This window comes from Corticium candelabrum, chromosome 16 (genome assembly GCF_963422355.1).
Source record: "Corticium candelabrum chromosome 16, ooCorCand1.1, whole genome shotgun sequence".
Taxonomy (NCBI): Eukaryota; Metazoa; Porifera; class Homoscleromorpha; order Homosclerophorida; family Plakinidae; genus Corticium; species Corticium candelabrum.
The window spans coordinates 6545354-6557944 of NC_085100.1; the positions used below are offsets into that span (position 1 = coordinate 6545354).

Sequence of the window (12591 nt, forward strand, 5' to 3'; positions counted from 1 at the left end):
TTATTTGCATATAAGTCCCATCTAATGCTCCACCACAGTCAGGCAAACAACAGAGTGCTTCAAAGTCAGCAATAACTTGGTCCAGTTCATCTCCAGTGGGAAAACGAATAGAATCTGGAACTAGAAACCGATGCAACACATACATTCCCTCGTGCACAATTGACACAATAGAGGCTTTTGCAACTCGGTAGATTATAGATAGTTCTGAAAAAGACGTTGAATGAGCAAGCCAGTGTAGAATAATTGCAAAGCGCTTGTCTGCATTTATTGGTTTCCTCAAATTGGTGTTTTGCTTTTGTAGACACCAGCTGTATCGTCTAAATAGAAACCAGAATGTTGCTTTTGTGACTCTGTATCTGTCCAGATACTGTTTGTCTTCCCAATCAGGAAAAGCAAGCTCGTGTTCCCTCCACGTACCTTGCACATCTTTCTCCCAAAATCCAGCACCTCTAGGTGCTGTCCAAAATCGTCACTGACGCCTGAGCTGCTTCACAAATTGCCACACATAGGGATTCATCCACATATCTGTGCTGTGCAAAACAGAAGGCAGCATCAATTTCCTAGGAAACCCGGTCTTCATAGATGTAAGTCGGAAACCATAGCGAAGAAAGTTGTCATATGATGGTATTTCAGCTCACGGTACGTCAGACGAGAACAGCAGGAAAACGAAAAACCAGCGTTTACTATCTCTGCTTGTCGGCATCATGACACAACGGCACAACAAATGAATCAATTGCAAAGTCTCAGTAGGTCAAATACCCTAGAATGAGTGTTGCAGACGTACGCGAAGGTGACAACAGTGACAATAGCATCTTCCGACACTACAGAAACGTCCACGCAACGTAGGTATGTACATCAACGCCGACGTGAACGTGGGAGTCAACACCACGTTCACGTTTACAGTGGCATTCACGTTACATTAGATAACATCATGAGAAAAGCAAGTGTGACCGCCCTAATGCAAACGTCGCTGTCAATCCTGACATAGTGTGACCGGGGCCTAACACATCAATGGCAACTTCCCAGTCACTTCAATGTTCACACTGATTTTTGTATTTTTAATCACATTCAAAAGATTCTGTGTCTCCATCACGTGTCCTTGTCTGTTGGGCCAATAAAAGTTTCACACTGAAATGGCCGGCCTCGGAATCCAATGAGTGGATGAAGCACACGCTTGAGGGTCGCCCGGAAATTCAGTGCAAAGAGGAGAGCGAGGATCAATGGCTTTTGGTTCATTGCCTTGTTAATTTCCATCATAAGAGTTATGTAGTTGAGAAGGTGAAGACTGGCATGTTCTGTCTTTGTCGCATCAAGCTGTTTTGCTACGGAGAGAAGGTTATAGCAATCCAGTGACCGTCAAAACGCATATGGCTATGGTCGCGCCTCCTCCTGGAAGCATCCGGGTTGCATTACGTGATCGGGAGGGAAACCCGGTTGTTTCTGTGTCGTGGGCAACACCGGAGACATTTGAGGGTAATGTGGAGAAGTATGTCGTGGAGGTGAAGAAACATCATGTGCTTCACACATTGAAATAGTTGAACTTGTTTATGAAGCACTTTCTTTTAATTATTGAAAAATTATATATTCTAGTGTGTAGAGATGCTGTATCCTAATAAAATAACATGCTTGCCTGCCTGCCTGCCTGCCTCTCTGCTGTGTCTGTTCGTCTGTCTCTCCTTTTTGTATCTTTGTGGATGTCATGGCTGCGACTCTACTTTACATGCCAAGTTAGTTATCTGGCAGCTGAGTCTGTTGTCTCGACTGATAGGAGGTGGAGTCACTTGTTCGAATGGTTTTAAGAAGGACATCTAGCTATCATCATCTTTTTCTTGAACTTTATGAAGTTTCATTTTTGGCTTACATTCTTTGTGCTGCAAAGTGATGGAGCTGCTTGTCTTCTTCTGCCAGTTTGCCAATGGATGGTTCTTCTTAAAAATCTTTCTACCAATACCATTTGTCTTCATCAATTATGCTTGAACATGAAAGCAAATATCTTCTCTAAGAGTCCAAGAATTCTGGGGCATTTGGTTTGCCCTCTTCATTGACTAAACTGCGTGATAGATATTGCATATATTGAAAACATTTAATCCCCATCTTCCAAAGTGCTTGAAGACATGGGTATCATTCTCGCAGAGGCACCGCCTGGTCCCTTCTCTAAATTATACTTGTTCTATTTTTATTCTTTGCGTCTTAGAGTCGCTGCCCCATCAATGTATGTGGCATTGGGAAGGTTTCAGAGCTCCAGGGATGAGCGAGAGATATATCTAAGTTGATGGTAGATCCCGATTGTGTGTCAAATACAACAATATCCGGCCTATCCTCTGTGTTCTATAGCGATGTTGTGGCTCTGCAGTGGTGTATGGTGTAGACTTCTCAGACAATCTGACCATAAAGACGCAATTGATTTATGAGACCAAAAGCTTCTCTGCCCGGCTTGCAGGTTAGATGGTATCCACCGTTGTCAATGTTTCATCCGCATTACAATTCTCTGCCCAATCAGGGAAAATAGGAAGACTCACCTCAAGAAGCCCACCAAGTGTGATTCAACGGAGTTAAGTGCAAGACTCGGCTGGCTGAGTTGCGACCAGTAAGGGCCTTTTCTATCATAGTGTCTAGGTCAAGTGCTGCTTGTCTGCAGTTGAGATACTGTTGAATTTTGTTTCTACCAGATAGGAAATCCGAGAAGCTTTTGCCAGGAAGAGAAGGGCCTTCGTAAGAGTGTCACCAAGTGAGCCAGAGCAATGAGTGATCAGAGTCTGGAAAATGTCATTAAATGTGGAAGAGTTTCGGTAACTTCAGCACCAAGTGTCAAAGAGGCAATGAATGCATTGTCTGAGGTAAAAGCAGTAGAAATCATGCCAAAGCTACCAAGCCTGATTGGAAGGCATGCTTGCCTCTACGTCGCTTTTTTGTCTAGCGTTTGTCTGCCTGTCTGTCTGCAACAAGAGAAGAAAAAAATAAAAAATGTTTAGAAGAGCTGTTCCAGGAGGATATGTATCAAGATGTGTTCTTCTTGTGATAGAACAATTTGGGAGGTGGGGCACAAAGGCAGAGTATATTTTGCAGCATTTTTACAACAGTCAGCAAAATTCAGAAACCAATTTTATGCTTTTTTCCATGTTCATGTCGTATTGGATAAAAGATTTTCTACAATTCTGCAAAGCTGCAATGCCAAAGTTACCTTTAGAAAACTTTCAAAACTGTCACCTAATCATGGTGATTTAGATAGATTATTTGATTTTGACATTCAAGGTCGTGTCCATTAGTTAATTAATGACTTTGTTGATTGCAAGGACTGATTTGTATTTAAAAATCTTAGCATATGTACAAGTAAAATCTGTATGAGAATAGACCGTCTGTCTGTCTGTCTGTCTGTCTGTCTGTCATTCAGTGTTTTACTCATTAGCAATAGTCTCGGACTACAAGTAGAACATTTCATTTTAACAATAACTGTTTGTAGTAGTGAAGATTGTTGACAATAAACTTGATTCTGTCTGTCTGTCTGTCTGTCTGTCTGTCTATCTGTCTGTCTGTCTGTCTGTCTGTCTGTCTGTCTGTCTGTCTTGTCTGTCAGTGGTAGTATATTTTCAAACATGAACTATGGTACAATAGCAAATAAAGGCTAATTACGAGTCCATACAGATTTCAAGTTCTATAAGATTATAAGGACATAAAGTCCTTGTTTATGCTAGAATGCTATTCATGTCAGATGCCTTCTTCTGGAACATACGAGCATTGCACTGCTGTAGTTTGATGGCAATTTGCTTCCTCCAGTAGTCTTTGAAGTTATTTGCATTTTGTCAGCCTTTGTCACCTCTTGATCTTTTTGACAAGGTGTTTAGATAGCTCTCTGCATTTTCCCCCCATCTCCCATAATGTTCTAATACTAGGGGAATCACCTGTACAGACATACCTCCTGGATATGTTTCTTTTCCGTGTCTTGCCTTTTTCTGCCTTCTCATCTTGATGCCGCAGCTCCATCAATTGTAGCAGATAGAGGGAATATGTCCAAACTCCACGGGTGGGCTAAGGCTATGTCCAACTCTACATTGGAGCCAACTTTGGTGTCGAACACAGAGTTGTCTGGACGGCTTTCAGATGTTGAATACCTGCCTGTTGGTTCTTTCCTGTGGTGTATTTGAAGGCTTGCCAAACACTCAGACCACACAGACATAATGGAATTGTGTGTCCAGACTGGTCCAGTTACAAGTGATTTGATGGTAGCCACTGGAATCATGAATTGGTTTGCCACAGTCACAAGCTTGTATTTCGTCATTGGAAGGTAAAGGTAAACCCAACCCCCAGAAAGCCGCCAAACGATACTCACAGGTGCGAACTTTCCAGAAGTGGGAATGGCAGAAATCCATGAACCTGCTCCTTTGCCTTGTAGAGAACGAATTCTAGCTGCATCTCTGAGTGTTGTGGTGTTTTCTAAGAATTTTGTAGCTGTTTGGTTAGCCTTTTCTGCAGATAGTTTATGCTGGAGCCTTTCTGGTTGAGCAGAGATGTCTAGAAGTGAATAAGCATCAGGTAGAGCAGAGCAAATAGTATTAGACAGAGAGCCTGGTTTAATGGGTTGTAAACCTGATATTATCTGTGCGATTAAAGGCTCTAAACTAGGAAAGCGTATTGGTAATTCATTGAGTGAATGGGCCCATGAACCCAAAAAAGCAAACTGAGTGATATCCTCACTAGCAGTCAATCCGAATCCACCGTACTTCACTGGTAACTGAGCCTGGAGCCAAGCGGTATCACCAAGTGAATCACAACCCAACAAGCTGGTGAATGTTGACCTGGTCTGGAGATCATGATGTTTGGCTGCAATCTTGAAAAGACTAGGAGAGACTGATCGAGCTAGATGATTATTTCTTGGGACATGACAAAATCTGAGAAGTAACAGAGCACTTTGGATGTCATCCAGTTGGGTTAGCTTGTTGCAAAGAATATTTCCAGCATATCTGTATGTCTGTCTGTCTGTCTGTCAGTTACATATATTGAACTTTTATCTATAATACATTTTGCAATGCAGGGTACTATGTACTGTCCAACTGCAGTATTTCCCGTGCAATTATCCGGTTGGGGCAACCAATTATCCGGTTGGGGTAACCAATTATCCGGTTGGGGCAACCAATTATCCGACTCAGCCAACCAATTATTCGCTTGGGGCAACCAATTATCCAATTTCGTTCTGCCAACTGTATTTCACCAATCAAACTCTCACGTTTCGTCACTGGTTGGTTGTTCAGTGCTTTGAGTCACAGTCAAAACTCTCTCATACGCAGGCAGATTGTTAGCACCGTGGGAAACGCTACGTAACGATCGATATGCTGTATCCGCAACTGAACAGCTCTGCTCTGCCGTCTTTCCTACAAGATCTTTTTGTAACAACCTTATTGACTAGAGAGGAGGAACTGCTGCACCACCGACAGTGACACTTGTTGCCTCGTGCGGTTATCCGGTTCTGAAACAATCGCCTAGCGAGCTGGAGAATACTCTGAGGTCTGTTGCATGAATGAAGATCTCCTAGCATTAATTACATGGTATTGAAGCCAAAACGCCACTATTCATGTGGATATTAGCTCTACGTATCAGATAAATAGTTTTGTATTTCTATCTATTTATTAACTTTGAAATTGTGTTTGTTGTCAGATGGCTGGTTTTTGATGCTGTAACTGGAACATACGTATCTTCTGGAACTGATGGTAGTAAAGAAATTTCTGCTGTCAAATACTCACCAGATGGCAGCAAGCTGTGTGTAGCCTCACATGACAATGGCATCTACATCTACTCTGTTGATGACAATGGCAGAGCTTATGATAAAATGGGGCGATGTTCGGTATAGTTTATGTTTTAAGAGTAAGCCTTGGCATGTTACTGGAGTAATGTGGTATGTATGATGTGATAGGGACATTCCAGTTTTGTTACTCACGTTGACTGGTCTTGTGATAGTCGGAATATACAGAGCGTGTCCGGAGACTATGAACTGTTGTATTGTAAGTAACCATGATATGAGAGCAAGATGGATCAGAATAACTTGTTATTAGCATAATAGAAACAGTTTATTTATACGGCAAGGATACTAATCTAATCAAGGGAATGGACTGACAGTCCGACAGGCAGCCATGCACAGACGGGCAGACGCATAACAGACGGAACAACGAGAAGTAGTGTGCTAATGATGACAGGGTTACGAAATTGTAAGTTTGCTTGCTTTATGTGCTGCATGTATTTACTGATTTAAGTTTGAATTTAGTATGCTATCCTGCATTGACGTGTTATAGTTATACTTCCACAACAAACGTTACAGATAAGAACAAACTAGACTAGCAGACATAAAGTGAGTTTAAATGAGATCAAAAAGGAGAGAAGCAAAACAATCAAATGGCGTTGCAAGGTGGATGCGTTGTTGTGATGTTAATCTTCATCGATCCAGACATACAAAAACTGCAAGACAGGTGGAAATTATCTAGGACGGGCAGGCAGGCAGTTCAGGATTGTAATGGTCATGTTGTAGTAGTATTACTGTGTATGTTTCTCTTTTAAGTTTGCTCTTGATGTAAATGTTTGATTTAATGGAAATTACATGTATTGAGACAGACAGACAGGCAGACTCAAGGTAGCCTTTTCGGCACTGGGTTTGGACATAGCTGATAGAAAGTGTGAATCTACAGACCACACACTGCTCCAGAATGCCCTCGAAATTCAATCCCTACATCATCATTTGGAATCACTATACTTGGGTCACCTATAGGAATGGACTCGTTTGTTTCAGAGGCATGTGTCAATTCTGCTGAAGGAGGTAGTCACCTTTGTAACAAACTAGTTTCTTTAAATGACCTACAGAGTGCTATGTTATTGCTGCGTTATTGCCATGTTAGCCACTTGATTAGTTTGTTGAGAACAGTGTCTCCTTGTTTAGTCTACCTGGCTGCTGAAGCTCATGACCTGCTAACACGAAACACATTTGTCATTCTCTTAGATCTGAATGTCAATTCCGTGTGCTGGGAACAAGTGGCGCTGCCAATATGACGGGTGGCTTTGGATTGACTTCAATGGTTACCATGTCAGCGTTTGCTTTTTTAGCTTCCTGAGTTCATTCCCTCCAATCTTTGTCGTGGCGTTTTCATGGATTGGAGAATTTAGTGGCTAATATTGTAGTTAGTCCACAAGGTACTGTTGATCATGATATTTGCCAAGTGCTTCTCCCAGGATCAGATATTCATAACTTGGTTGGCAGTCAGAAATTACAACACGATCTGTCACATAAGTATTTCCAGTCATTGGCCAAATCATTGTCAAATAACACTCCTACTCTTAAAGATTCAGCTCGGCTACGGTCAATTCAAGGCAAAGGAGCGGGTGCTTGGCTTGATGCTATACCCTCCTCATCTGAGTTTGCAATTGAATCCTGTGATTATCGCTTGGCATCCTTGGTGAGGTTAGGATATACCATGCCTTTCAGTTCTTGGTCCAATTCATGTGATTGTGGAAAGTCTCTTGAATCAGATACGGATGGATACCACTTTCTAACTTGTAAAACTGGTGGTGGCCCTGTTTACACACACAACTCTATAGTGAGAATATGGAGTGCTTGCCTTGGAAGCTTAAACTTGCACCATGTAAATGAAGTACAACATTGTTACTGCAATTCAGACAACAGGCCAGACATTACTGTATTAGACTATCAATCTGGAAAAAGCACTGATTTAGATGTGTCAATGGCACATCTTTGGAGTATTGACTTTCTATCCAAGACTTCTCTGTTTGATGGAGCTGCTGCTCTTTGTAGAGAAGAAATCAAAGCCAAAAAGTACTTAGGAGAAATTCTACCGCAAGGTTCCTCACCATCTGCTGTGCCGCTAGTGTTCGAACACTTTGGTCGATGGGGTGAGAAAGCGCTAAAATATCTAGACGATCTCTCACATCTCTCAAGAGATGAAAGTGGCCGAAAGAATCCTGCCAACTTAAATTATTTTGGAGACGTCGTCTTTCTGTTGAGCTGCAAAGATGTATGTAATGCTTCAGTAATGTCAAGAAAAGCCTATAACATCCTAGGTGGTCAAAAGCGCAGTTCAGAACTGGACACCTTTCAGCATTTTGTTCAGTAGTTAATAAATAGTCATTGTAAGACCCTGTCAGGGTCAACTGTAGTGTATCTTGTATCAGACTTTTACTTAAGAGTTGCGTAGTTTGATTTAGCTTGTAATAGTTCTGATTTAGCCTGCAATAGTTCCGATTTATGAAAATGTATTTCTTTGACAGACAGACAGACAGAAATATCCAGTTTGACAACTGAAATAAAATTACAGCGAAAGCTAACAGACAGTCTGCTCAGGTCTGAAGTCAGTGAAAGGATTGACTCAGCTACTTGTCAAAAGAAGTATCGCATTTGAGGTCAATTCTAGGAAGAGGGGCAGGAGCATGGCTAGATGCCATCCCGAACTCACAAAGGTTTGCACTAAAACCAAGCGAAGTTCAGTTGGCGACCTTTTTGAGACTGGGATTGCCGGTAGACTCCTCAAAATGGATTACAAGATGCGATTACGGAAAAGACCTGGATTCTGAGGGATACCATCTCATGACGTGTAAGACTGGAGGAGGTCCTGTCTAATACCACTGTAGGTGTTTGGTCCGAATGTTTGAGCCAGTTACACATAAACCACAAGAACTAGCCCAGAGAAGGTACTGTGATTGCGAAGATCGACCTGACATTGCGATCATGGATCCAGTAACTGGAACAGACGTCGAACTAGATGTGTCTTTGGCCCACCCATGGTGTGCCGATATCTTGTCAAGAGCAGCCCGAGAAGACGGGGCAGCAGCGGTAAGAAGGGAAGAGAGGAAAGTCGAGAAATACCAGTCGAAGGTCCTGCCAGGTGGATTATGCCTCAAGTTCGTGCCTCTAGTTATGGAACACTTCGGTCGTTGGGGGAGACAAGCACAATCATTCCTGTCTCAATTACCTCAACTAAGTAAAACATCGACCTTGGTAACAGTGAACAAGATTTCAAGTGCTACTGGAGAAGAAGATTCGCTGTAGCTCTCCAAAGGTGCAACGCAAAGGTTCTCATCCAGAAGATGAACCACTCACGAAGCAAAGAAAATGACATTAGTGACATATGTAGTGTCCAATTGCATGCAACCTAAGTTGATAATTTTTTAGAGACCCGTGTGGGTCTAATTGATATATAACGCACTTTCGTATCTATAGCTTGTAATAGTTCATATGTATGAAATATAAAGATTTGACAGACAGACAGACAGACAGACAGACAGACAGACAGACAGAAGAGTGATCAAGTGTTATAGCTGTGGTTTATTGAACTACAGTCGTACTCCGAATTACCATTGGCGCGCTGCCTTGCGTACCCAGATCCTATTTGGGTGCCTGATCAGGTTGTGGCTATCTAGTTTTCAGCCAGTGCATGTATTTGACTATTTTAAATCCTGTCTGTCACATTATTTAGAAGTAAATGTAGTTGTTGCAGTGGTGTCCTTTACCACACACATGACATATGTGTAGAGATACGTAAGTGCGCCAGTGGTCTGGGTGTCCGAGGCAAGGTCTGGACCTCCAAGGCTGCACCTTTTGGCATTTTTGGTAATCCAAACAACTTTGCTAATCCAAACAGGGCTTGGCACGAGACTGTTCAGATTACTGAGGTTCTGCTGTACAATAAAAAGAAAGCATATTAATTAAGGCCATGTATTAAACTGTTTATTTGAATGAAATTGTGGACCAAACTGCGCTTTCTCTAAATGTGTGTACGTCTTCTACTTTTATATGAGAGAGGAGTCCTTCTGCTTGAAGATCACTTTTTTGTTACGTTTTGAAATGGCATAGACATTCACCTACAAAGTTACCTGCTGTTATCACATTGTTGAATGTATTTGACATTACGCTAGACAGGCTAAGAGACATGCAGACATAAAGTATGAATGAGACAGACAGACAGACATGTCTGGTTTTTTTTAGCGTATTCTTCAGTTTCATCTGTGTCTTTTTGGACAACTGCTGTTTATGCCTGATCATGAATCCGACGTTGAATGTTGTCCTGTTGTTTTCCGTGTCTTTAAAGGCCGGGTTCAGCGAGTTCTTTGTCATGTCTGACAATCTCACGATGCTAATGACATCCTTGATTTGTTTGTCTCTCATTTGAACCTTTCCTGATGTCACCATTTTGCTCAAAGTGAAGCCTTCCTGCTCATCCGTTGTTTTTTTAATCTGATTCCTTCAGGCAAGGTCCTTCGACTTCGTTACTAGCTGCCCACTTTTGAGATACCTCTAATCTGTAGTGTGCTACCCGAAACTTGTACGTCTTCTGTTAATCTCATTGCTTCTGCTTCTCCTCACAGGGGAAACTGAAGCCTGGGAGTACTACATTTGGTCTTATCATCTCAGGAGATTCTCGAAACCGTTCCACTAAGAACGGTACAGATCAAACTCAGAGATAACTCAACAGATGAAACAGGCTGGAAATTGCTGCTCATACCATCAAGCAAAGCTGTCTGTTGTGCAATCAGTGTAGTATAGCATGCAGTTCTATAACTTCCAATGCGAGGACTTACTGTCTATTTGTAGAGAGGACATGAAGAAAGGTAACTCTAGAGATCATGGCAAGAGAGCTGCTTCGAATCTGGTTAGATGTAGAGTGATTTCAAGAGCAGCACGCATCTTCACAAGCTCAGAATTAGCTCTAGGTACTGCATATACGGCTCACAAGCTTGCTGAGAAGCATCATATCCGGGTGTTAAGTTGTTGGCTTACACATGACTGATTGCTTTGCGTGCTCAAAGCCTCAGGAGACGTTTGAGCTATCGGAGAAGTCTTCAGAAGAATTATTGCAAACGTATTTCCACACAGATCAAAAGTGAATTTTCGAATTTTTCTCCTATTCATAATTTAGCATGGAGTACGTGTCAACAGAGGGACGACCAGATATTCTCTTACACTGTATCCACCTTTTGCTAGCAGCCATCAGTGACTGGATTGTTCTGAAGACAGATGCTAGAACTGCTTTTAATTCAAATCAATGCTCTCATTTGCTGCAACAAGTAATGAAATCTTTCCCTATCTTGTCAAGTCATCTCAATCCAGTGTATTCTGGGTTTGATCCTCTGATCTTCCTACAAAACAACATACTGGTTATTTTGTCATCTCAAGAAGGCATCCATCTGGAAGATCCTCTAGGACCAGTGTAATAACTCAGTTGATAAGACAAAGAAACACAACTTTACGCTGCTATACAGCCAGAGGCCCACGTGACTGGGAGGCCTGTATCAACTCGGTACTGCTATATTACAATATAGTGGTACCTGTATTGTGTACCTATACCTCTTTCCTTAGCTAACACTAACATCAAACCACTAGAGCTAACAGATCTTATGCTTATCTATTAAAATCTGGTTACTGGTTCTTACAAATCTAGTCTGTCTGCAGGCTGCTGTATCATCAGACATGTTGCTGCTGTATCGTCGCACCCAGACTAGGACTAAGGAGGTCTGTTCTCGATTTAGTCATCTCCCATGACTGCTTCTGTGGGAGATATGCCCATGGTAGAGTGTGGTGTCTTCCAGTACTGTAGTAAAAGTGTTGTCACTGTTTCACTGATGGTTCCTTGTGTACTGCCCTTTTTGCCAGTCTGTTTGTTGTGGGGTGGTAGGGTGCGGAGTGTAAATCTTATTCTTCCTTTCCGTAAGAAGTTGCTGAATTTACCACTTGTGAAAACAGTACCATTGTCTGATACAATTGTCTGGCAAGCCGTAGGTTGCAAATGACCATCTCATTCTTTCTATTGTAGCTGCTGCAGTTTCTGTTTTTGTTGGGTACACGTCTGTCCATTTTGAGTGTGCATCAACGATGATAAGAAACATGTATCGCTGGTAAGGGCCTGCATAATCTAGATGAAGACGTGACTATGGTTGTGGTGGTTAAGTCCTTGAATGAAGTGGTGCTTTTGGAGGATTGTGGCAATGTTGTTGGCATTCATAATGAAACTGGACTAAATTCTGTAAGTCTCGGTCCATGTTAGGCCACCACACATGAACCCTTGATAATGCTTTCAGCTTCGAAACTCCAGCATGACCATTGTGGAGTTCTTCCAGTACTACTTTCCTTCCTGAGGGTTGGACCACTACTGTTTCTCCCCAGAGGACACATCCTTGGTGCAATGAGAAATTCTATCAGCGCCTTGCAGTAGGTTCTAGCTCTTTTGCCTAACTTCCAGGCTGTTAAGTATGATTTTGTAAACCTGTGATAAAATAGGATCTCTACGGGTCCATCTTTTAATGTCTACTGAGGTCGCCGGTGATTTGTCCAAGGTTGCCATCAGTAAGATAGTGTCTTCAGGAGTCGGCACCTGCTTTGTCTTGTATGGAAGTGGTAGTCTGCTCAATGCATTTGCATTGCTGTGATGTGTTCCAGGTTTGAAGTGAATTCTGTAATCGTACAAAGCCAACTTCAAAGCCCATCTTTGAATTCTTGCTGCTGCTTGTGTTGGCGTTGCTTTTGTTCATGGAACAACGTAATGAACGATGCGTGATCTGTGATTAACTGAAAGTACGCCCATATAAATACGCATGAATTTGGTT

At 42.1% G+C, this 12591-nt stretch overlaps 3 protein-coding genes across 9 annotated transcripts in view; all 3 read left to right on the top strand.

Moving 5' to 3' along the window:
* The window catches only part of LOC134191915 (echinoderm microtubule-associated protein-like 1), a 47380-nt gene extending 38674 nt beyond the window's left edge, over nucleotides 1-8706 (top strand). For 2 of the 7 annotated variants that reach the window (XM_062660555.1, XM_062660556.1), the window contains exons 16-18: nucleotides 5650-5836; nucleotides 5906-5993; nucleotides 8336-8706. In XM_062660555.1, the coding sequence (XP_062516539.1) occupies nucleotides 5650-5836; nucleotides 5906-5993; nucleotides 8336-8565 (505 nt within the window). In that variant the 3' untranslated portion in view covers nucleotides 8566-8706. Of the gene's footprint in view, nucleotides 1-5649; nucleotides 5837-5905; nucleotides 5994-6044; nucleotides 6853-6979; nucleotides 7158-8262 lie in introns of those variants that run through there. The other 5 variants (XR_009971865.1, XR_009971866.1, XM_062660557.1 and 2 more) reach the window with 5 other exon arrangements.
* Nucleotides 7354-8347, top strand: LOC134191916 (uncharacterized). Its single transcript, XM_062660560.1, has one exon. The coding sequence runs from the start codon at nucleotides 7452-7454 to the stop codon at nucleotides 8106-8108; it is 657 nt and encodes a 218-aa protein (XP_062516544.1). The 5' UTR covers nucleotides 7354-7451; the 3' UTR covers nucleotides 8109-8347.
* LOC134191918 (uncharacterized) lies at nucleotides 8636-9318 on the top strand. The gene has a single exon (XM_062660561.1). It carries the CDS (start codon nucleotides 8636-8638, stop codon nucleotides 9038-9040), a length of 405 nt encoding a protein of 134 aa, XP_062516545.1. The 3' UTR covers nucleotides 9041-9318.
* The last annotated feature ends 3273 nt before the right edge of the window (nucleotides 9319-12591 follow it).

Coding starts and splice junctions, on each gene's coding strand:
- LOC134191918 (XM_062660561.1), top strand. CDS start 8,636: ATGTTTGAGCCAGTTACACATAAACCACAAGAACTAGCCCAGAGAAGG.
- LOC134191916 (XM_062660560.1), top strand. CDS start 7,452: ATGCCTTTCAGTTCTTGGTCCAATTCATGTGATTGTGGAAAGTCTCTT.